The 24,805-nt window shown below is 53.0% G+C and overlaps 1 protein-coding gene across 3 annotated transcripts in view; it reads left to right on the forward strand.

Annotated features, from left to right (window-relative positions):
* Asap3 (ArfGAP with SH3 domain, ankyrin repeat and PH domain 3) overlaps positions 1-24,805 on the forward strand; it is a 43,967-nt gene that overhangs the window by 539 nt on the left and 18,623 nt on the right. For all 3 annotated transcript variants that reach the window (XM_047520571.1, XM_047520561.1, XM_047520578.1), the window contains exons 2-3: positions 21,632-21,704; positions 21,781-21,926. In XM_047520571.1, the coding sequence (XP_047376527.1) occupies positions 21,632-21,704; positions 21,781-21,926 (219 nt within the window). The remainder of the gene's footprint in view (positions 1-21,631; positions 21,705-21,780; positions 21,927-24,805) is intronic.

Raw genomic sequence — 24,805 nt, forward strand, 5'->3', positions numbered from 1 at the left:
ACCGAGCGCATCTCAAACATCTGTGTCCCCACCGTCGGGCGGGAGAGGGCCCAAGGGACTGTCGGTGAGGGGCCTCGGGGTCACCTCGGTGGCAGACTCCACATGTCGGGGCACATGCCCCAAATGCTCTGGGAGACCTGCCCGGTCACATGCGTGTTTGCTCAGCGCCTTACAGCTCTGTGTTTTCCTCTTCGGAGCCCCACAAATGTGTCCCCCCACCCAAGTCACTCCCTGTCTGAAGAGCAGGCTCCCCGCCACATTCTCTAACTTCTCCCGAGCTGCAGGGAATTCGCCCTACCCACTGACGCTGGTTCTGAGACTTGGCCCGCCTTGTGGAATGAATGCGAATGGGAAGGCGCCAGGAGCCGGGGTTCACCTTGGCCGAGCTGTTGGCAAGTTTATAGGCTCCTCTCCCCTCCCCTCTCCTCTTTGTCTTTCCCGGCAAAGCGTCCCAGGCCTTTTCTTCGCCCTTGCAGGCTGCCCCACCCCGTTCCCATGTTCGCTGGAGTTCATTCCTCTTCTCCGAACTTGCCGCAGCTTTCCCTGACTCCTCTGCAGGGAATAGTCTAGGGCAGACACCCTATGGCTTTGGGCCAACAGAATAAAGTGATTGTGCAGCTCCTTTCCAGAATTGGGGTGGTAGTTGTGGATCTCAGCTGTGTCCCTAACCTTGCATCCTTACGGTAAGTGTACTGGGCATCTACTGTGTGACAGAACAATATTCCATAGTTATGGTACTCTGAGCCAGTGACTTGGGAAATCTCTTCTCTCCCCTGGTGGGTTGACCCTCCATCTGCAAGTCTGTTTGTCTCCCTTCTTAAGGATAGTAGAAAATTGTACAAAGGGAATTGACTTTGGGAAGACAGAGTACTGTTCAGGATCTGGCTCTGCATTTTGCCATCTGAGTGAGCTTGGTCATGTGACTTAATCTGTCATCTGTAAAGTGGGGATAATGTTTACCTCTCAGAGTATGGTATTACGGGTGAAGCAGTGGGTGTAAAGCATGCATCTTGATACATGGAATGATTATTGATCCCCAGGTTAATTGACAGACCTCTTTAGATGGTGGTGATTGAGTCTCTTGGTCTTCATTGCTCTTGGACATAGTAGGTGTGCATGTTTTAAAGAAAGTGAACCTGTGAGGTTGGAATCCCTTCCTCGAGCAGAATCAGTAGTTTGAGTCTGTTGCCCAGGAACATGGGTGTTTATTGGGAGGCTCACGGGGGAGTGCTGCCACGCAGTCTCGCCTGAGCAGTCTCCCTGAGGGTTATCCCCATAGCTTTGCATTTCATGACCAGAAAGAGTTCAGTGCCGTGGGAATCCTTAGGACTTTCAGAGCTTACCCTCCTCTCCAGGTTGTTCATTAGAATGTTAAATCAGAGCAGAAGGAGCTGCACTGTGGACCCTTTCCCATGGAGAGAAACGTCCATTTATGCCCGTGCATCTGGCTTTGACTGGCATTGTGTGTGTAAGCACTTTGTGTTGGGGGAGGGGGCCCTTAGAACAGGTCTGGAAGCCCAGAAAACTGGTCAGGGCTCAGCTCTGCCCCAGTTTAGGCTGGACAAAACCCAGCCTCCTTTACCTTTGACTCTTTGGTTGGTGCATGCAAGGGTTCATTTTTGTAACAGAAAGTCTTGGGTCACCTAAACACATCTTTTCTCTTTAGCCTTTCAGTGCCCCCCAAAGTCTGACCTTTGGATTAGACTTTCCTGAGGTTTCCTGATTGGTTTTGCATTTACATTTATATGTTGTTATTATATTGTGCTTACATGTGGTATGATGCTGTACCCCCACCCCCACACCCAGTTCTGGGCATAACTAACCCACCCCCAGGCTTGAAGTTCCATGTGGCTGAATTGAAATGAAACTGATTCTTAAATCAAGTCTTCCAATTGCACGTGGTTTCCTTTAAGTAACAAGGACCCTGTCCTAAGATTTGCGGCTCTTTTTGGCAGCCCTGCTGGGAAGGACCCTGGGCAGGTCACAGGAAACTAGAATGTCTGAGCTGAGGGACCCTTTAATACAGAAACCATCTGGGAATTCCCTCATTTAAGATGGAGAAACTGAGATCCAGAGAGGACAGGAGACTGTCTAAGCTCTCACGACTGGGTCGTGAGAGAACCGGCATTTCTTCCTTAGTGTTTCAACCCCTGCTCTTTTTCTCTCTCTTCTAAAGTGCTCCTGCCTGTCCTCCCTAAATGTAACTGCTCCGAACCTCAGTTATTTCATCCTTCAAATGGGACTCATAATCCCTCCCTGCTTACCTCACTGGGTAGTTGAAGGTTTTTGTTTTTAATTATGAAGCACTGCGTAAAGTGAGGGAATCTTAAGATGATCAGTACGTCAGCCAGTTTCTTCCTGTCCTGGACCCCTTTACAGCCACATCCCATTGATGCACTATCACAGGTGAGAATGGAGCCAGGGAGATTAAGCAGTTGTCCTGTGTCACGTAGCGAGTCTGACTGCCATGCTCTTTCTGGTTCTCCAGGCCATCTCTGTGTTGGTACCAAGGACATAAAGATGCCGTTTAGGTTTACTGACTGGTTGGGACATGTAGCCCATCTTAGGGAGATTAGTAGGAATGCCAGGAGTCTGTCCTGAGCACTCAAAGAAAGGTACAGTCAGTGCCATAAGAGACCATGGGGGTAGGAGAGGGAGAGAGCCTGTGAGGACTGGAGCAGCCAGGGAGAGCTTCCTGGAGGAAGTGACACTTCAGGCTGGATGAATGAACTGCTTTTAGTGAAGAACACCAACTGTTGGGAACCCCATAAGCCGTGTTGACTCCACTCTCCCCGGAGATAATGGAAATGTGCCTGCTCCTGATGCATGTCCTCATAGAAAGTAGATTGGTGGGAAGGGGAGTGGTTAGAGGGATATTTGCCTAGGTCAATGTCATATCTTATAATACATATTTTAAATTTTTTTAACCTTTATTTTATTATTATTTTTTTAATGTGGTGCTGAGGATTGAACCCAGGGCCTCACGCATGCTAGGCAACCACTCTACCACTGAGCCACAACCCCAGCCCCATATTTTAAATTTCTTATCATATCTTATAATGCACATTTTAAGTTTACTTTTGATTTTTGCTTCTTTGAATCTGGACTTAGAAAGGATTTCATTCTTAATTTTTAATATTCGCATGAATTTTATAGTTTGCCTCATACATCTATATTTGAGTGTAAAAATTATATGACCCTAGGGATTGCTTGAAAGAAACATAAACTTCCTCAAGCTTGTTTCTGTTGAAGGGAAATTCGTTGTAAGGGCATGCAGGTTCCTGGAGGAACTGAGACTTCGCCAGGCCTGGGACTCTCTTTGCTTTTGCTCCCTTACCATCAGGCAGGCCCAAAGCACAGCGAGGCCCCCGTGTTCACGTGATCTCACTGGTCCAGTGTCTAAAGGTAACCAAGCCAGTCTCATGTCCCACTTCCAAGTTCCTGGCAGGGGCTGACAGCCCGGCCCAGCTTCTGGGCTTGTTCCAGAAGCTGGGTCTCCACCCCTGTTTCATCAGAGAGGTCATGGAGGAGTGGACACAGGCAGGGTGAACGCGGCCAGAGACCTGCCACGTGGGAGGGGAGCCCTTGTCAGGAGAAGGGCGGGGCCCACAGAGCCCCCACGAGTGTGCACGGAGCTCCTCTCTGCGTGGCATCACCCTGGCTCCAGGAGAGGCACTGTGCCCGTCCTGTGGTGCACCTTCCCGGTTCAGATCACCTACATGCACTCTCAGGGGTGTGGGTGAACCCCAGATTGGAACCCGAGACTTAGGATGGTTGCAATGCTAAGAGGGCACAGCAAGACTTGGAGGGACTTTCATACCAGTGAGGCTTTGAGACTCAGTCACGTCACCCAAGAAATGGATGAGGCTGGCCCCCCGAGGGCTGCAGAGGCACAGCCCTCTAGAAGACATGCTCAGTGAGAGAGAGATGCAGTGCCTGCCCTTAGGACTTACAGTCTTCCAGGGAGGACAGCCTGGAGCAGGGAGGTATGGCAGGATTGTGCCTTATGCCGAGCGGCAGGAAGGCCCTGGGTCCTCATCTCTGCACCAGCCAGCCTCGCTTTCGAGGCCGTCTTGTCCATACCCCTGGTTTGGTCACCTCCCACCTCCAGGTGGCTTGTACATGTGTAAGTGTAGCCCTCCAGACCCTCACTGGACGGTGACTTAGACTGTGCCCCCGACTGCCCAGCCCCTCTCAGGTGCCCCCTTCCCAGTGATGGTCCCACAAGCCGGAAGCCTCGCTCCACCACTCATGCCCCTTCCCTGGTGTCAGTTCTACCTTGGATCACCTCTGCAGTCATCCCCTTGTCTACATCCCGTACCTAGTCCACGGCCTGTCATCTCCTGGAACAAGCACTGTACCGCTCTCCTTTGCAGCTCACGTTATTTTGTATTTTATTAAAATTTAATTTCTTGATAGATTTTTTTTTTACTTCTGTGAGGCTAGACTCTAATCTCACTGTTGTATTCCCAGCATTTCTTTTTTTTTTTTTTTTTTTTGGTAGTACTGGGGATGGAACCCAGGGCCTCACACATGCTCAGTATGTGCTCTACCACTGAGCTGCACCCAAGCCCCCTAGCATTTACCATAGCACCATAATAGATGCTTAGAAAGTATTGTTTGAATAACAAATAAGTAAAGAAAAAAGCTAAAAAGGAGCATTCATAGAGAATAATGGTGTGGGGGAGGTCCAGATGGAGGAAATTGCTTAAGCAAAGGCCCCGAGGCAGCAGAGACCTTGAAGTACATGTGACACTGTAAAGGAGGGCAGAGGAGCAGAAGCCTAGTGATGGGCAAATGGAAGAGCGACACCAGATGGGTTTGGGAAGGTGGGCAGGGGCTAGTTCACATGTAAACTTGTAGGCCCTGCTTGGGAGTTTGGGTTCTACGTATTACTAGACCAGTAACATAACCCGGTGTGTGGAGGCTACATTGGAGGGCAGGAGAAGACCCAGGAAGGCTATGGCAATTGTTCAGGGAGGAGATGGGGTAGTGTAGGTGGGGTTGTGATTGGTGGAAGAGGAGAGAAGTGGACAGATTATAGATTTTTTTTTCTTGTACCCAGGATTGAACCTGAGTGCATTTAACTACTGAGCCCCAACCCCAACCCTTTTTATTTTTTATTTTGAGGCAGGGTCTTGCTAAGTTACTGAGGCTGACCTTGATATTGTGATCCTCTTGTCTCAGCCTCCAGAGCTGTTGACATTACAGGTGTGCACCACCACACCCAGTATTTAGAAGTATTTTATAAGTGGTAACATCAAGATTTATTGGTGAAATATATGTGGGGAATAGTCAAGAATGGTTCCCACATTTATTTCTTCCTTTCCTATTTTTGGTGCAGAGGATTTTGTCTAGGGCCTTTGGCATGCTGGTTCCCAAATCTCTGATGGAAGAGTACCATGTCCTGAGAAAGGGAAATCCAGGAGGGGAACCGGGTTTGGGAGAAAGAATTGTTTGTACATCTTATGGGTCTTGAGACAACCAAGTGAAATGTCAAGAAGCAGTTGGAGATGAGTCTGGAGCTCAAAGGAGTGGGTTGGGGAGATACATTTGAGAGTTGTCAGCATGAGGTGGGGTTCCCAAATGTGTGTCTATGTGAGGACCTGACACCATGTCCACTCCATGCCCAGAGAGAGTGATCCACTAGGCGCATCCTGGGGGTCTTACTGTAAGCCACAGAAGCCCACCTGAGCTAATTTAAATAGAAGAGGATGTCGCTGAAAGGGAAATTCAGTAATTCCCGAAGTTCTGGGGAGCCAGAGAACAGGGGCTGAGAAGCAGTCAAGGATTGTGGCCATAATCACACCACGCAGCCAGTTTGGCAGAACCCTGTGCCACACACTAAACGCCACACAGCTTGTAATGCCACTGTCCCCTGGACACTGGGCACTAGCACTGCTGTTGCCACTAGCATTAAAACGGACCACTGTCTCTGCTTCTGATTCAGAGTCTGCAGTGAGGGCCTCTGATTAGTTGAGCTTAGGTGCAAAGGAGGCTGGGAAGCAAGACTTTGGTCTTTTCAGCTTTTGGAGGAGGCAAGGGCTGCTGAGACTGGTGCAGCAAGCAATTCTCAGACGCGGGAAGGAGGTTCAGCGGACTAGACTCTGGAAGGTGACAATGTCTTTTTTTTTTTTTTTTTTTTCCAGTACTAGGGATTGAATTCAGGGCTTTTCTACCACTGAGCCACATCCCTAGCCTCTTTTATTTTTTATTTTGAGAACAGGGTCTTGCTAGGTTGCTCAGGTTGACCTCTCCTTGCCATCTTCCTGTCTCGGCCTTGTGACTAGGTGGCATTATGGGAGTGTGCGCAGCACAGATGTCTTTGCCAGCGGGTTGGCCAGCTTGTGGGGTGTCTGGGAATCTGCCATGACTCCAGCCTCTCAGGAGATCCCCAAGCAAAGGAGGGGAACCACACTTGTGTACCTCGCATTACTGGCGTTTAAAGTTGTGGAGATGGAGAAGATCACCTGGCAAGGAATGAAGGGGGCCCAGGCTCAAGCTCTGGAGGCCCTGGTTTAGGACTGGGGAAGAGGCGCTGGTGAAGGAGACTGGGAAGGAGCTGCCAGGAAGGAAGGACATCAAGAGAGTGCGGTGCCCTGAGGCCAGTGTCCTGCTGCCTGCATGCTCCCAGGTAAAACAAGAAAATGACAGCTAGGACCCCTAGCTTTGGCAGCATGGAGGTCGTTGGTCACCTGCCTGGACTGGTTCAAAGAGGATAGGTGAGAATAGAAGCAAAGACTTGGGGTGGAGCTAGGGACTTGGGCCAAGACTCACCAGTTGGACTTGGACCCCCCTCTCAGCTGAGCTCAGGGTTTGAATTCCTATTGGCTGTGTGACCTCAGGCATATAACTTAACCTTTCTGAATCTCAGTTTCCCATCCCAGCTGCCTCTTTATGGGGCTAAGGGTCTTCCCAGAGTCATCAGCCTTGAGCCAGAGTCTCAAAGTCTCCTCCTTTTGCCACATTTCTGTCTTCTTCAGGGCTCACTTCCTTGCCTGATATCTATCTGTTTCTGGCTACTGATGTAACACAGGCAGAGCTGGGGACAGAAACTAGAACTTAGGTCAGAGGAGATGGAAGGTGCTTTCCCAGAAGGCAATTCAGTCATATAGTTCTTAGGCAGATTTTGGAGAAGATCCCTTCTATGGGCCCAGTGCTTGGGCCAAAGCGCATGAGTCAGTGAGGCCCGCAAGGCACAGTGAGCAGCTCCTTAGACCCTGGGCCAGGCCTGGGGAGCCTGAGTCGTCTCACTGGGGTCACTGGAGGTGCTTTGGAAGGCTTGGGGGCTGAGCTAGGAATGGCTGCTCAACGTTCACTAACTGAGCTAGTTTTAGACCTCATTGAGTTTTTATGCACCTCAGTTGCCTCAGGCTCCACCCTAACCCTACAGAATAATCCTGGGGTGAGGCCTGGGCAAGCGAGTGGCTCAGAAATTCCCCAGGTGACCCCGATGAGCAGCTGGGTGAAAAGAGCAGTGGTGAGCTGTCGCATGCCCACCTAAGATTAGTGATCCATCAGCCATGTTTATGGAACAGCTGCCCTATACAAAGATGGCTTCGGAGGGCAGGAGCTCACCAGGCAAGGTCCCCATCTGGTAAGAGGGTTCTACTGCGGGAAAGAAGATTGACAGCCCACAGCACATGGGCATGCCTGAGTTCTGTGGCAAGGGACTAGTAACTGAAGTTGGGCAGTCCAGGGTTTGATTGCTGTTGACTGTGTGACCTCTGGCACATGACAACCTTTCTGAACCTCAGTTTCCCCTATGTAAATTAGCAATGATGATGACTCTTACGGATTTGTTTGAGGGGATTACATATAAAGCTTCTATCACATACCTGGCCTATAACAGTTACTTCATGATTCTTTAAAGTCCCTTTTACTAAAACATAAGTAAACCTACACACATAGGTCAGGAACTAAACAGAGAAAAGGGAAGATAATTAAAACAGGGGCGAGGCAGATTCCATGAGTGAGCACTAAATTGTCCATGTAGTCCTGGCAGAAAAATCTACATACCTTGGGATACTGGGGAATGAAGAGCTGAGCTGAGTTTGAATGAGGCAGGATCTTCCCTCAGCTCTGCCCTTTGCCCTCTCCCATCCGTTGGCTTCTTCCTCAGACATTTGCTGAGAGCTTACCCAGAGCTCCTCAGGCTTCACCTGCAATCCTCTGGCTTTTAGGTGGCCTTTTTTTTTGGTGGTGGCGGTGGTACTGGCAATGGAACCCAGGGCCTCATGCATGCTAGGCAAGTGCTCTACTACTGAGTTTTCTTGTTTTTTGTTTTTTTTTTTTTTGAGGCAGGATCTCCCCAAGTTGCCCAGGCTGGCCTCAAACTTGAGATTCTCCTCCTTCAGAGTAGCTGGGATTACAGGTGTGCATCACCACGCTTGACTTTTTTGGTAGATTTTTTAAAAATTGAGATGAAATCCATCTAACATAAAATTCACCTGTTAACCATTTTAAAACATGCATTAGTGCTCTTTATTATATTTACAGTGTTGTACAATCATCACCATCTGTTCCAGAACGCTTCCCTCACCCCCTTTAGGAACTGTGTGCTGATTAGCAATCGCCCGTCCCCTCCCGCAGCCCCTGCAACTTTCTGTCTCTGTGGATGTGCCTGCTGGACATTTCATATAAATGGGCTTCAATGTGCGACCTTACATGTCTGAATTCTTTCAGTTAGCATGTTTTCCAAGTTCATCCATTTGGTCTGTTGCTTTTAAAAGCAATCAAAATGGGACTTAGGAACACACCAGACACGTTGTAGGCATTTCCCAGACATGACATGGACGTGTGTGCTCCCACATGAGGAAGCTTTTAAGACATGGAGAGGCAAGGTAGCCTAGTGGTCAGGGTCTCCAGATGACAGAGGGTTTCTGTGTGGTGCCGGGAAGTTATTCATTGGTATCTGAAATTGCCATACAACTGCAGGCTCCACATTTGTTTTTGCTGAATCTGGCAACTACTAGCAGTGAGTGGCAGAGCCAGGATTTGGACTTGGGCCCTTGGCTGCTCACTCCTGATGATGCCTGGCTCCCACCCCGCCAGGGCCTCCATCTTTACAGGTCCCAGTGAGGCTCTGGCTTCCTCCCCCACCCGCCCAGCACCCCAGATGATTGCCCTGGGCTGCCTAGGGAGAGAGAAGGCGCCTGCTGGGCAGCAATAGCTGCTTTCTGTGTGCTGTGCACTGGGATAGGTACTCAGATGCCTGCTGGAGTTCAGTCCTGTGGGCTGGCTGTCATTGTCCCATTTGACAGGGAGAAATAGGCTCGGAGGGGCTTAGTCACTTGCTTCAGTTCATACAGCTAAGAGTATTGGGACCAGAATTTGGACCTCAAAACAGTGTGAGCTGGCAGCTGGAGTTCTTAAGCCCTGCTGCCTTTTCTTTTTTCCCAGAAGGCCTTGCTTGCTAATATTCATCCATTTAAACGCTCATTCATCCCACAGGTGTTTATGGACACCCCTGTTCTGAACGCTGTGTTGGCAGCTGCAGACACCAGGTCCAGGCAGGCAGTCCCTACCCGTCCAGAGTTTTCAGCCCCACTGAGCTTGGGTGTGGTAAATAGGACTTCAAGTGCTCTGAGAAAAACCAGCTGCAGCCAGGTGCAGTGGTGCGGCCTGTAATGCCAGTGGCTTGGGAGGCTGAGGAAGGAGGGTCACAAGTTTGAGGCCACCCTGGGCAACTTAATGAGACCCTGTCTCAAAATAAATAAAAAAGGCTGGGAGTGTAACTTGGTGGTAGAGTGCCCCTGGGATCAGTCCCTAGTATCCAAAAGAAGAAGAAAAAGCCTGTAGTGGGCGCAGGGTGGCATGAAGAGGAGAGGTCCGTGTCTTGTGGTGAGGAGGTCACTGCACGCTGAGTCAGGAAAGATGGAGTGGTAACCAGAAGAAGGGGAAGGAGCCCCCTACCAGGCAAAGGGAGCCGCGTGCGGGAAGGTCTGGTGGCTGGGCAGTTGGCTGGCCTTGAAGGGCACAGTGGTGAACAGATAGCAAGCCCAGGGGACAGGGAGGGGCTCGTCCTGGCCTGCAAGGGAGTCCAGAGGGTGCGAGGCACTGGACCCTTGTGCTGTCTGAACCCGCAGCCAGGCTCTTCCCCAAGGCTGATGGAATTCAGGGCTTGCGGCCAGAGGTCAGGCGGGAATCTTCGGGAATCTTCAGCCGTCAGTCCGGCAAAGTTCTTGCTCTCTTAGCTCATCGCTGCCGAGCAGGCTCCAGAGGAAAATCCCGGCCAGGAAACTTGGGGTTTGCAGAGGCCTCGGCATAGCGGAGGGCGCCGCGCCCTTCCTGCAGCCCCCTTCCTCTCCGCTTCCCACCGCTTGCGAGGGGCAGCAGCCAGGCTGAGCTGGCCAGGCTGGACAGGTGCCCAGACTGGGGAACGGTCGGCAGAGGCCCCACCGAGGGGCGCATGGCCAGGCACCGGCTCCAGCAGCGCAGGAAGGAAAACAGCAAGAGGCTGAGCGATCCTGAAATAATAAATGTCAGAGCTGGCATGAGTCGTCCCTGTCACCGCCCAACCTCTTCATCAAGGAGCCTAGAAGTCGGAGGCCCAGGCAGGGAAGGAGCCTGGGCATGGTCACCCTGCTGGGGAGGGGGCAGAACTGCAAGGGCCCTAGGTCCTGGCTCCCAGGCTTTGCCCTGTGGCTCCCCAGGGGCCACGACAGGCAGAGGGGCAGCTGGGAAGACTTCCACCCCGTGGTGGACACCGTTGGAGCGAGGGCACAGGGTACAGCGAACCTCAGCTCTGAGACCCAGAGTGTCAACCCGGCATATGTTTGCCAGCTCTAAATGGTCCAGAGGGAGAAACTAAGGTGCAGAAAGAGGAGGGAGCTACTCAGAGGCCCAGGAGGGGCTGATGGCTGAGAGGCGCGCCCTGCCCCCACCAGCTCCCTCCAGGGCCGTTGTCTCAGGGCCTTGAGTAGTCCGCACTGGAAGGCCGTTCCCTCAACATGCTTCTGCACCCCCCGGGGACCTCACCATTAGAAAAGGTCGCCATCCTGGCTGGGTGACTGGGGCCTAGCGTGTGTTCACCTCGGGTTTTGCTGTGGCGTGGTAGAGAGGGCTCTGGAGGCCCAGGGCTCTGCACTTCCTTGCTGCGTGACCTTGAGCAGATTGCTGGGTCTGCCCCAGCCTGCTTTCCTCCTCTGCAAGGTGGAGAGGATAATGACTACCCCACAGAGCTGTCAGAGGAATAGCGAGAGGGTGACTACCAAGTGCCTGCCCCAAAGCCAGTGCTCAGGAAGTGGGCAGCGGGTGCGCTCAGGTTAGGACAGACTTGCGCCGGGAGCTTGGAATCGAGTCCTTCCTGTTGGGTCATCTGCTTTGATCAGGGCCAACCTGTGTTGCCCAGTCAGCCTGTTGTGCCCTGGGGACAGGGCTGCACTCCCTGTCTCCTGCCTGGACCTAGGTCTGCAGCTGAGCTCAGGAGCTGAGCTGTCCACCATGAGAACGTGTTAAGTCACTCCTCTTGTTTGGCGCCCGTCCCGTGTAGGATAAAACCTCAGGTTTGGTTAAAAGCGTGGCCCCTGGAGCCGGCTGCCTGGGGTTGAGCTCAGGTTCTGCCACTCACCGGTTGTGTGAGCTTGGGCACGTGCCCTACTTCCCTGGGCCTCGGTGTCCTCATCTGTGAAAGCTCCTGGGGTTGCTGAAAAGATATAAAATCGCACAGAGTCCGCTCTCCTAGATGGTCGTCTCAGGGCCACTTAGCCCTGGTGTGTCTCTGCTCCTGTCCCCGCTGGCCACCTAAGCCTCTGGCAGTTGTCCAGCTGTGCTGAGGGCTTCTGTCCTTGGGACTTTGCCTCTGCTCCCATGTGGTCATCGTCCCTTTCCTGCTTTACTCCACCAGTGCTTCCTCATTTTTTTCAGTACGGAAAGAGCATCACTCACAGGGCCCAGGGGACAGCCAGGCACTCTGCATGTGTGCACCTACTGTGTGCCTGCGGCTCTGTTAGAGGCTTTACCCCCGTGCCTCGCTAAGATGGAGGGACAGATCTGCAGGTTTGAGATTCTGCAGCAGACAGCTGTTGAAGGGCCCTGGCTCACCTCGAGGGTGCGGGAGTGGAGCTGAGGCAGGTCGCCCTGGAGGACGGGATGCTAGCAAAGACTTCCGGTCCCACCCTTTCCCAGTCCTTGTGGGCCACTCAGCAGGGGCCCCGTGGGGCTCCCGTCTTCCCTGGATCTGGCAGTTGGGTGAATGATAAAGAGGGTGACATCCACAGGGCAGCCTGTGTGGGCGTGGCCACGAACACCCCCAGTCTCTGTGGTTTGCCTTCAGTGGGAGTGACCAGAGCTGTGGCCACTGTCCATTCTGCAGGTGGGAGTCTGCAGCCCGGAGCAGCCAGGGATTCGCCCAGGCTCCAGGTGCTCGGAGTAGGTCAGGTCCCGCAGGGTTCCTCCTGTACTCTTCCTGCACGGGTCCCCTGCAGTTCAGCTTCGTGGCTGCCTTTGGCCAGCAGATCAGTTGGCAGGATCCTGGTCCTGGACCCTCGACCCTCTGGCCTCCCTTAGACCACAAACCCACTCTTCCATCTGGTGGCTCCTGTTGACAGAGCCTATCCTTGGATTGAAAGGGATCCATCCACTATACAGTACTGATGTGGCAAAGCTAGGTTCACATGATTTAATGCAGACGTTCCCAGCTATCCAGAGTTTGAGACCCCTTTGTCTGTTTCTGTGGAGTTCTTTGTTTTGTTTTTGATACTGGGATGCTTTACCACTGAGCTGCAGCTCTAGTTCTTTTTATTTTTTATTTTGAGAAAGTGTCTTATTAAGTTGCTTAGGGCCTGTCTAAGTTGCCCAGGCTGACCTCCAACTTGTGATCCTCCTGCCTCAGCCTCCTGTGTTGCTGGGATTACAGGCGTGCACCATTGGCCTGGCCCCTTTGTCCTTGTTTATTAGTTGTATTGTGGAAGTTTCCAAACGTACATAAAGGCTTCACCATTGTCAGTGCTTGGCCAGTCTTATATTTTCACCCCTTAGCTCCCACTTTCTGCTTTCATGGAGAATTTGAATTATTCGCACCAACAGAACAGGAGAGTGAAGCCCATTTCCTCATCAGCCAGCCCTGCCCGGTCCACACCCCAGCTGCTCTGACTCAGCTTATTTATTTTTTTAATATTTTTTTTAGTTGTGGACAAAATACCTTTATGTTATTTATTTATATGTGGTGCTGAGGATCGAACCCAGTGCCTCACACGTGCTAGGTGAGCATTCTACCACTGAGCCCCAGCCTCAGCCCTGACTCATCTTATTTTGAAGCAAATCCCAAGCCCTAGATTTTACCCTTCAGGAGTTCAACGTGTGTCTGTAAACAGTAAGTGCTCCTTTCGTTTATATGATTCCATTATCATTGTCAAACAATGATCATCAGTCATCCAGCTTTCAAATTTCTAGTTGTCTTATCATCATAACTTTTTTTATTGCTGTTGGTGGTGTTTTAATCAGGATGCAGGTAAGGTTCATGCTTGTCGTTTGGTTTTTCATTTGTTTGGGTTTTTTTTGTTTGTTGGTTGGTACCCAGGAGTGAACCCAGAGGCACTTAATCACTGAGCCACATCCCAGTCCTTTTTATGTTTTATTTTGAGATAGGGTCTCACTAAGTTGCTTAGGGCCTAAGTTGTACAGGACAGCCTCCAACTCTTGATCCTCCTGCCTCAGCCTCCTGAGCCGCTCGGGTTATAGGTCTGTGCCCCCGCTCCCGGCTGCACTGTCACTTGTTGATGTGTCATTTTAAGTCTCAAATTCCCCCTCCTCCCTTGTCTTTTGGTTTTGTGGGGCTTTGTTTGTTTACTGCAATTGGCTTGTTAAGGAGACGTGGCTGCAGTGTCGAGGCTGGCGCCGTTGCTACCTCCCAGGTGTGGTTTGCCGAGTCCCTCCCTCTGCACTTCCTGCAAATTAGTAACCAGATCTAGAAAGAGGAAGCCTCACTTTTTGGCACTGCAACTATCATTTACCATGGAAGGATTTTATTTCATCTTCAAATCTGAAGGTTAGTTTTGCTGGGTATAGGATTCTTGGTTGGCAACCATGTTCTTTCAGAGCTTGAAATATGTTGGTCCAGGCCCTTCTAGCTTTTAGAGTCTGGGTTGAGAAGTTGGCTGCTATCCGTATCAGTCTCCCCCTATATGTAATCTGATGCTTTTCTCTTGAAGCCTTCAAAATCCTATCTTTATTTTGAATGTTAGGCATTTTCATTATAATGTGCCTTGGTGTGGATCTGTTGTGATTTTGTGCATTTGGTGTTCTGTAAGCCTCTTGTATTTGATTTTCCATTTCATTCTTCAGGCTTGGGAAATTTTCTGATATTATTTCATTCCTTTGGTTTGTATCTCTGTGCCTTCCTCAATCCCAGTAATTCTTAAATTTGGTCTTTTCATGATGTCCCATAGTTCTTGGAGATTCTGTTCATGATTTCTTACCATCTTCTCTGTTTGGGCAACTTTATTTTCAAGAATAAATATTTTGTCTTCATTGTCTGAGGTTCTGTCTTCCAAGTGGTCTAGTCTTTTGGTGATGCTTTCCATTGAGTTTTTTATTTGGTTTATTGTTTCCTTCATTTCAAGGATTTCCGTTCGGTTTTTTTTTTTGAGAATCTCTATCTCTTTGTTGAAATGATTTTTTGCTTCCTGCAGCTGCTCTTTCAGCTTATTGGTATTATCATTCATTGCCTGCATTTGCTCTCTTATCTCATCCTTTGCTTCGCAAATCATCTTAATCATGTATAATCTGAAGTCCTTTTCTGACATTTTTCCTAACATACTGTCATTGGATTCTATTAATATAGAATCTAGATTTGTTTGGATCATTTTCTTCCCTTATTTTTTCATGTTGTTCATGTATCTTTCCCTCTAGCAGTGCAGATCTGGGGTATTGCAGATTTCCCCCTATAGGCTTATAGTGGCCCTATAGGTTTCCAAAACCCTTTCTTTAAGGGGAGATCAATATTAGCAGTGCCCAATTTAGACACTATGCAATCCTAGACCAAATAGCCCCTATGAGGACAATAACAAAATTGTCATAATGAACAGAATGAGTTCAAATATTATCTTCAATAAAACAAACATTTGAAATAAGGTCTGCAGTTTCTAATGGAGGACAAAGAGGTTGCAGAGGGATGTATAATGTGGCTGTTAATGGGATAAGAAAAGATTATACAGAAGTTCTAGATAATAGAAAGGGTGAGAGTGTAATCAAAAGAAATTGGATGTTAGCATGCAAAAAAGGGAGAAATAGACTCTGAGGAAGCAGGTAAACAAAAGGAAAAGAGAGCAAGAAAAGTAAAGAAATAAAAACTTAAATTTTTTCTATAAGGGGAAAAAAGAAAATCTACAGTATAACAGTCGTATAGTAATGAAGCCTCCCAGTGTTCAGTAGCCTGATGCATGAGAGGTACCTGACAATGAGCTTCAAGCCTCCAGCAGGCATTGCAGGATGGGATTTGCCCCACCCAAAGATCGGAGCTCCGCTTCCAGGATTATCCAAGATGGCCGCTCTGTCTTCGAAATGTGTTGGCAAATGGGGAGCTGCAGCTCAGGGGTGGACGTGGTCAGCTAGAGGTCCTGGAGGCGGGATGCAGTTGGTCAGGCAGGGGTCCTGGAGGTCTGGTGTGTTTGGTGTGGTTGTGGGATCCTGGATGCCGGGTTCAATCGGTCTGGGTTCGCGGTGATAGGGCGCAGTCAGTTGGTCTGGGGTCCTGGTGGCAGGGAGCAGTCAGTCGATGTGAGGGCCCCAGAGGCAGGGAGTGATTGGTCGGGCTGAGGGCTCCTGGAGACGGGGCTCAGTCAGTCTGGCCAGGGGTCCTACAGGGCCTGGCTGTTGTCTCAAAATGGCGGCAGCCACGTGTAACCAAACCTGCAGGTACTGTAACAGTGAACTTCCAGGCAGCAGCAGGCAGCTGGTGCTCCACCAGTTTGCTGACTGTTGTCGGACAACTGGGAGGTGAACCTCGTGCGTTGGGTGATGGATAGGTGTCTGCACCTATTATTTACTAAATGTCTTACCTGTACCTTGTTTGCTTATTGGTCACATTTAATATGTAGCACACGTGACTTAAACTTCTCTGTGGATGTTGGTCGAAGATTGGGGAGCTGGGGTCCCCACCTCACGGGAGAGCTCCTGGCACGTGGGCATCCCCTGACCTTCCCCTGCGGTTGTATTCTTGGGATGGTAGCTTGAGAAGCGTGGGAGAGGACAGAAGCTACTGTAGTTCAAGAATGCTTGAAGATGTCCTGTGTCTCACTGACCTAACAGCTGCGTGCAGTTTGACCTAACAGTTTTGCGTGCAGCGTGGTTAATGAATTTGCAAGACCCTTTTCTATTTTCTCTTCTATCCAGATCTTTGCCAGCCGAACGTGAGACTTTAAAAATTGGCCTATGATGCTCATAATAAGTGTGGCTTCATAGACCCTGGTCTGGACTCGAGGGAGCTAGGGAATTGGAGTCTGTTTGGGTCTCAGGTCTGCCTCTTTTTTGGGGATGGGAGGGTACCGGGGATTGAACTCAGGGGCCTCGACCACTGAGCCACATCCCCAGCCCTATTTTGTATTTTATTTAGAGACAGGGGTCTTACTGAGTAGCTTAGCACCTCGCTGTTGCTGAGGCTGGCTTTGGGCTCGCCATCCTCCTGCCTCAGCCTCCTAAGCCGCTGGGGTTACAGGCATGTGCCTCCATGCCCCACTCAGGTCTGCCTCTTGCCGTGTGAGTTCAGGCAACTTTCTTCACCTCTCTGAGCTTTACTGACTGATCAGCCAGATGTAGACAAATGACGACCGCCTCCTTGGATTGCTGTGAGTCTTCATGATGGGTATCAAACTTCCTTACAAACCGGAAAGCCCTCTACAGGTTTTGGTTGTATCCTTCCTTAGTTTATTTGCATTTCCAGTGAGACCTGGAGCAAGAAACTCATCTGAACCTTTGTTTTGCAGTCCGTAAAAGTCTGTGACATGAGAAGATTATGTTGGATTATCTCTACTATTCTTAGTCTCTCGAGGGGTATCAAGTGTTCCAAAAACAAAGATAAAAAATATTTTCATCCCCTGTAGCAATTCTAGTGTAGTTGGTAGAGGCTACCTGGAGAGCCTCCTTAGCAGAGTGATGAACCAAACCCAGGGTCACAGGGAGAAAGACTGTGATTGATCAGTGATGACTGTCACCGTCGCAGGAGATACCAAAGTGGTGCCTGTGCCCTGTGTCACAATGGTCCAAAGGAGTGAATGTCTAATGTGAAAAATCAATCTGCATCTCCCAAGGCCATAGCACTCCTTGCTCTGCCCCCTTGGCTGAGTTGCCATGGTAACCACAGCTGGCTCTGGGAAACACAGGAATGAAGAATGGGTCCTATTGATGCTTCCTGACCCAGGAGGGGGCATGCAGAAGGCCGTCCAGGCAGGGCAGCCTGGCATGGCCTCGTGCTGCCATCTGTGGTCTTTTGCCTGTAGAGAGCACAAACCAAAGAGCCTGGTGTGTGTGTGTGTGTGTGTGTGTGTGTGTGTGTGTGCGCGCGCACAGGTGAGGGTACAAAGGGCAGTGCCAGCAGCTGGAATTCAGGTTTGTCTTGGGCCGGCCAAGCTAGGCCGCTGAAGGACCCCAGTGGGCTCTCCAAGTTCAGAACGTCCCTTTCACTGTTGCACCCACCTCTGCCCAGCGCCTGCCCAGCGCCTTGCACAGAGCCCTCCACCCAGCTTTAAAGAAATCCGGACGGCCCTCAGTTTTAGTGCTCACCTCGCGAGCTCGGGAGCTCAGTCCCTCCAGGGAGCTGACCTGACCTCTGCCCCTCAGTCTGCAGCCCGCTCCCGGGCCAGCCGGAGCACGTCTGCCTCCTCCCCGCAGAACAGCCGTGGAGTGTTTGCGGTCCGGGCCCCGCACTGCTGTCAACCTGCTGACCTTGGGCAGGTCCCCTCTGCTCTCCTCCGCCCTCCCCTGAGTGCAGGGGCCAGTGGGGCTGTGCTGAGGTGCTGGGGTTGGGATTGAGGTTCAGAGGCAGATCGGGCCCGGGATCAAAGCCGCGCCTCCCTCCTCACCTTTGTGGGGTGGCTCGCTGGGGAGAGAGCACGGTCCTGGGTTTAGCCGGTGCTGGGGTAAGTGCTGACTGCCACTGTTTATCTCTGTGACCTAGACAGCCTCCTCCTGGCACTTTCATGGTGGACGGGCATGGCGATGCCCACTCAGAGCATGGCCAGGAGAGTGACCGGTAAGAGGCGTGTCCCAGGGAGGTCGCTCCAGACGGGTAGCCTCCTGCACTCAGTGACGCTTGCAGCACAGGTTCCCCTGAGACCCCTCTGCACCCGTGGTCCCACATCTCTCTGGAGGGGATCCTCGGGGCTTGAGGGGACATTGTTCCCTAGTGCAAGGCAAGTTCAGGAATTCCTAAACCAAATGCAATCTCGAAGGAGAGAACGTTTTTAGCCCTCCAATGACAGATCTCCCCACCAGCCTTCCCATTCCCGAGTGGGGACGTCGAGGTCTAGAGAGGTCCCCTAACAGCTACCCGATGGAGCTGCAGTGCCCGGACTTCAGCTGCATGGGGATCCCCTGGAACCTGGGGCCGAGGGTTGCTGGGCCCCACCCTTAGATTTGCCCATCCACCTGAAACATTTGAATTCCACAAAAATTTGAGTTCCTCGAAACGCTGGTGCTGCTGGGTCAGGAAGGCCTCTCAGAACCACTGGCTGATTCCGCGGCTCCACCTGAATCCGGGGGAGGCGGGTTTTTGCCCCTAACTGAGCCAATCTGGGTGTGGACGCTGAGAGCTGTCTCCACGGTGAGACCCACTCCCGCCTTCCAAAGGCCTGGCCCTGCCCACGCCCCACGTGGGCAGGCTCAGATACCCTCAGGACTTTTGTGAATTGGGCAGAAAATAGATTTCTTCCCCCCTGCTGTTTTATTTTTAAAAACCATTTTAAAGAAGAGGAGGTTTAGAGAACTGATCACCCAGAGATCTTTTGGGGAGGGGCTGGAACTAGAATCCCAGCTCCCTTTAATGAGCCCCTCCAGAGTTCTGGAAACCTCTCTGCTTTTCCCCAAATATCTTCCCTTTCCCCAGGCTACTGATGGAATTTCCTCCCTAAAGCTATATTGTTTTAGCTTAGATTTTTTTTTTTTTTTTTTTTTTTTGGTATTGGGGACTGAAACCAGGGGTGCTCTCTCACTGAGCTACACCCTCAGCCCTTTTTATTTTTAAGACAGAGTCTAACTAAATTACCCAAGCAGGCCTCAAGCTTGTGAGCCCCCTGCCTCGGCCTCCTCAGTAGCTGGTGGGCCTCAGGCTTGTGATCCTCCTGCCTCGGCCTCCTCAGTAGCTGGTACTGCAGTGTGTGCCGTGGTGCCCAGCTTGCCTGCCTCTTCTTCTCAGAGCAAGCCTCGCTTCTCTGGGTGTTACCTTCACACCCACATCTCCCGACCCCGCCTCACAGTGCCTTCTCTTGCCTCTTTTCTGCCTGCCCAGTGCCGTAAGGTCAGGTTGAAGGGAAGACTTGGCTCCACTACCCCTGTGCTCGCAGGAACCGTCTCCAGCTCCATTCTAGCCCTGGTCGCGTTGCACCGAGTCTGTTTGCTTGGCTTCCTTCCCTTGGGCGGTGATGCCCTGACCGCGGGGACTTCACGTGAATGTGGGCACATAGCCAGGCACTCGGTAGCCAGCGGAATGAGTGAAGAATGAACAGCTCTGCGAACCTGTGAGGCACTGGCTTCGATCCTCAGTACCACATGAAAATAAATAAACAAAATAAAAGTATCGTGTCCATCTACAGCTAAAAAAGAACCGTAGGGACAGCAGTGGTGTCTTGCGGGGAAGCCACTTCCTGATCTTTGTCAAGGACATCAAGGAAGCTCCTGGGTGACTAACCTGCCTGTACCAGTTGAAGCTAGGTTCACCCATAAGTGGCAGAATACCTGGTAAGCATAAGGTTGACTCAAATAAGATAGACATTTATTTTGCTTTCACATAAAAGAAGTCCACAGACAGGCAGTCCAGGCCTGAGAGGGCTGCTCCTCACCACCAGGAGCAAAGCTTCTATTTTGTTGCCTTACCATCCATAACAAATGACTTCTAACTCCTGGTCCAAGATGGCTGCCTGAGCTCCAGACATCACAAATGCATTACAGCCAGAAGAGAGGGGCGATAGAGGTGCCACTCCATTCCTTTGTTTTTCTTTATTTTTTTAATAGGCTTTATCTTTTAGAATAGTTTTAGGATCATGGTGAAATATTACAGAAGTACAGAGTTCCCATTTATACCCAGCCTCTCTGCCATCAGCGCGTCCTTTGCCAACAGTCATTCACTTAGGTAAACATTTCCTGAGCATCTTCTGTGTGGTAAGCACACTCTCTAGGGATTTCCTGAAATCTCTGGAAATTGTTTACATCTTTAACCTCTGCTGTCTTTTGGAGTGACGTCAACTCCTTAAGTCAATCACTTTCTGACTTTCCAAGTTTCAAAACGGGGACCAAGGGCAACCTGCTGGAGGTCACACAGATCTGGCCAGGGTGGGGCTTCAAAACCAGACTCCCTCCCCACCTGCCCCAAGGCTTTGCACAGGCCAGAAGCCTCCAGAACACCCACACAGCTCCAAGGTCTGCCTGGTTCGGCTCGTCTCTTTGGAGGTACCATTCCCAAGGCACCTGCCACCTCTTGCCACCCTGAAGTATGTCTTTGGAAATCAAACTGATCCCATTGCAGCCAATGGACAAACAGCAGGGTCTGGGTCAGTGTGGAGCCATGGAACAGACAGGGTGCCCCCGGAAGCCCAGCTCTGCCTCCGCCCCCTGTGACGGGCGTCCTCTCTGTCGGCCTCGGTTTCCCGCTCGTGGCCCTGACTTTCTGTGCTTTCCAAGTCAGCTGCTGTTCACGAGGGTTGCATGGCGTTGCCAGTCCCTGCCTGTGGAAGGAGGGGCATCTGGAAGTTTCCCACCCGGGCTGAGCGTGCCTTGGCCTGTGTGTCTGCTTCGCCCTCACAGCCTCTGGCCCCGTCTGCTCGTCGCTCCGCACCCCTGGGCTCTGGGGTTGTCCTATGTCACCCCACCAGGTCTGTCACCTACCAGGCCTCCAGAGTGGGATGAAGTGACCCAGGTCCTGAACGCCTCCCGCTCCCACTGTCCGCCCGGCGCGCCTGGCCTCGTTCTCCCTGTCCTCACGTGACTGTTGCTTGAGCCTGGGTTTGTCGAACACGTGTTTCAGAAGTACCGGGATGTCCTCGTCCTTCCTCTGGTCTTTTGCTAAGCCTTCAGTACACATTTGTCAAATCCTGAATCCTCCCAGCAACTCAGAACCTGTAGTGTCAGCCCCATTTTGCAGACAAGGCACTTGAGGCTTAGACGAGTTAACAGATTGTCTAGAGTGAGTCAAGATTCAAACCCAGGCCTGAACCTGCTGGGCCATACGCCTTTGAACCTTGGGCTGGCTGTTTACTTGGCTGGCATCGGAGTTGGGAGAAGTCTGTTGTCTTCCTGGAGTTGCGTGGCTGACTGGTGTCTTCTGTGGGGTCCGGTGGAAGAGGGTGGTCTGTTTATGTTTGGTGGGGGTGCGGAAGGCCTAGGGAGGAGTTTGGAGGGCGGCCGGATGGTGGAGCTGGGGTTCCTGAAGAGAGTACCCCGTCCTGGCTCAACGTGCTGACCTCTCCACGTTTGCCTCCAGGTCCTGGAAGGAGACCAGGCCATCCTGCAGAGGATCAAGAAGGCCGTGCGGGCCATCCACAGCTCGGGCTTGGGTGAGCAAGCTGCTTGGTCCCCGGGGGCTCGCCTGCCCAGCCTCGAGCACGCTCTGAGCTCCTTCCTCCTCTGCAGGCCACGTGGAGAACGAGGAGCAGTACCGAGAGGCAGTGGAGTCCCTGGGCAACAGCCACCTGTCCCAGAACAGCCATGAACTGTCCACGGGTTTTCTGAACTTGGCTGTGTTCACCCGTGAGGTGGCCGCGCTCTTCAAGAACCTGGTGAGGCCCAGCTCCTTCCTCGCCAGCCCTCAGCCCAGGGTGAATCCAGAGGTGGGAAGAGCCTGGCCCAGAAAGAGTCAGTCCCCGGTTCCCCCTCTGGTTTGCACTTGGTCTCTGACCATGACCCGAGGTCCCTGCCCTGCTCACCCACCTTTTGCACAGGCCCCTCTCTCCTCCTGCTCCTCTTCACCCAGGGACAGAGAGGTCTCATGGTGGGGAAGGCGGCTTCCCCGGGAGCTTTGGGAGCTGGGAGGACAGGCTGCAGGTTCCCGTCCCTGTCACCACTGCCACCTCTCCCCCCACGCTGTGTCCTCTGCCTTCCCAGCACTTCTGCTTCATCTTCAGCTCCTAGCACTAGCCCTCCACTCCACAGCCCCAGCCCTGCACGGGGCCCAGCAGCCCCTGGTTCCTTTCTGCAGGCCTCCTGGGTGAGGCTCCCTGGCCCTTCAAGTTCCCTTGAAGCCCCCCATGGGACCAGCCCCTTCCACGTGTGTCACGTGTGAGAGCTCTTTAATCCTGCCTGGTTCTGTGGGGCTGCCGTGACTCGTCCCCACTCTGCAGCCCAGGACTGGCTGGCAGGCTGCCCGAGGTCCTCCACTGGTCTGAACCCAGGGGCTCGGCTGCAGCGTCTAAGCCCGGCCCCTGTGCTGCCCCAGGAAAGCCTCCCTTCCCCCAGGCTCCTGGCCCTGGACTGGCCGTTTGCTGCAGTCCTGCCCCGTGTCCTCCCTGACTTGCAGGGGCTGAGTCACCTCCAAGAGGCAGGGTGCTCTGTGGTCGACCCCTGGCCTGGGCTCAGCTCTGGCTTGGAATCCCTGCTCTGCTGTCCCCAAGGCCTGTCACCTAATCTGCCTGAGCCCCAGGTCTCTCATCTGTAAAGCAGGGTGATGGTGACACCCACCTCAGAGTGGCAGTGAGGATGGAGCGGGTTCCAGGCTGGCACTCAGTGGCTGGTGGCCAGCATGCCATTGTCGTCATCTCGTCTCTGCATCCTCTGCCTTCACCTCCCTGAGGGTCTGCTTCTGGCTGGGCACTGTCCCCGGGGCCAGTGGCACAGGAAGGAGTCAGGCACTGCCTCAGAGAGCCACAGTCTGTCCCTCGGGATGTCAGGAGCGGCCCCAGCGGCGTGGTGGGCCAGCCTTGGGCTGCCCCGGGAAGGGGCGGTCAGCCCAGAACGGCCAGCAGAGGCCTCCTGGGGAGGGGACTGTACCCCAAAAGCTGGGCTGAAATATGGGACAGGCTTCTTTGGGTTCAGATGACAGAAACCCAATTCGAAGTGGGTTAACTCTTCAAAAGGGAACTCGCCCTGTGAAGGGAGGTTGCGTGCAGCTGACTTCAGGCTTCGTCCCTTTCTCTTGTGTCTGCTTAGCGGGCAAGATGGCCCAGCAGGCCCAGGATCAGCAGAAGGCAGCCTTCCCCATGGCCAAGGGGCCATGTCCCGATCCGGTCACTGTCACCCTGGGTGGTGGTCGGATCCAACCCTGTCACCCTGTCTAATCGCAGGGAGGGCGTTTCCCACAGGAAGGTGAGATGCAGAGCCAGCCAGACAAACAGGCAGAGTCCCCAAAGGCCACCTGAGAGTCAGGGGAGAAGGGGTGGGCAGGCCCCTGGCAAGGCGCAGGGAGGAGACCGGTGGGGACGCACTGGAGCAGCGGGGGCTGATTCTGACTCCCCTGGTCCCTTCTGCCCTTTGGTCCTTTTCTCTCCCTGTTCCTGCACCTGGTGGCTGTCCTGGCTCCCCACCATGCACTGCGCTCCTCTCTCTCCCCGTTCCTGCGCCTGGTGGCTGTCCTGGCTCCCCACGCTGCACTGTGCTCCTCTCTGTCCCTGTTCCTGCGCCTGGTGGCTGTCCTGCCTCCCCACGCTGCACTGCGCTCCTCTCTGTCCCTGTTCCTGGGCCCTGGTGGCTGTCCTGGCTCCCCACGCTGCACTGCGCTCCTCTCTGTCCCTGTTCCTGCACCTGGTGGCTGTCCTGGCTCCCCACGCTGCACTGCGCTCCTCTCTCTCCCCGTTCCTGTGCCCTGGTGGCTGTCCTGCCTCCCCACGCTGCACTGCGCTCCTCTCTGTCCCTGTTCCTGGGCCCTGGTGGCTGTCCTGGCTCCCCACGCTGCACTGTGCTCCTCTCTGTCCCTGTTCCTGCGCCTGGTGGCTGTCCTGGCTCCCCACGATGCACTGCGCTCCTCTCTGTCCCTGTTCCTGGGCCCTGGTGGCTGTCCTGGCTCCCCACGCTGCACTGCGCTCCTCTCTGTCCCTGTTCCTGCGCCTGGTGGCTGTCCTGGCTCCCCACGATGCACTGCGCTCCTCTCTGTCCCTGTTCCTGGGCCCTGGTGGCTGTCCTGGCTCCCCACGCTGCACTGCGCTCCTCTCTGTCCCTGTTCCTGCACCTGGTGGCTGTCCTGGCTCCCCACGCTGCACTGCGCTCCTCTCTGTCCCTGTTCCTGCGCCTGGTGGCTGTCCTGGCTCCCCACGCTGCACTGCGCTCCTCTGTCTCCCTGTTCCTGTGCCTGGTGGCTGTCCTGGCTCCCCACGCTGCACTGCGCTCCTCTGTCTCCCTGTTCCTGCGCCTGGTGGCTGTCCTGGCTCCCCACGCTGCACTGCGCTCCTCTGTCTCCCTGTTCCTGGGCCCTGGTGGCTGTCCTGGCTCCCCACGCTGCACTGCGCTCCTCTCTGTCCCTGTTCCTGCACCTGGTGGCTGTCCTGGCTCCCCACGCTGCACTGCGCTCCTCTCTGTCCCTGTTCCTGGGCCCTGGTGGCTGTCCTGGCTCCCCACGCTGCACTGCGCTCCTCTCTGTCCCTGTTCCTGCACCTGGTGGCTGTCCTGGCTCCCCACGCTGCACTGCGCTCCTCTGTCTCCCTGTTCCTGTGCCTGGTGGCTGTCCTGG

Source organism: Sciurus carolinensis, chromosome 1 (assembly GCF_902686445.1).
Source record: "Sciurus carolinensis chromosome 1, mSciCar1.2, whole genome shotgun sequence".
In the NCBI taxonomy this organism is placed as follows: Eukaryota; Metazoa; Chordata; class Mammalia; order Rodentia; family Sciuridae; genus Sciurus; species Sciurus carolinensis.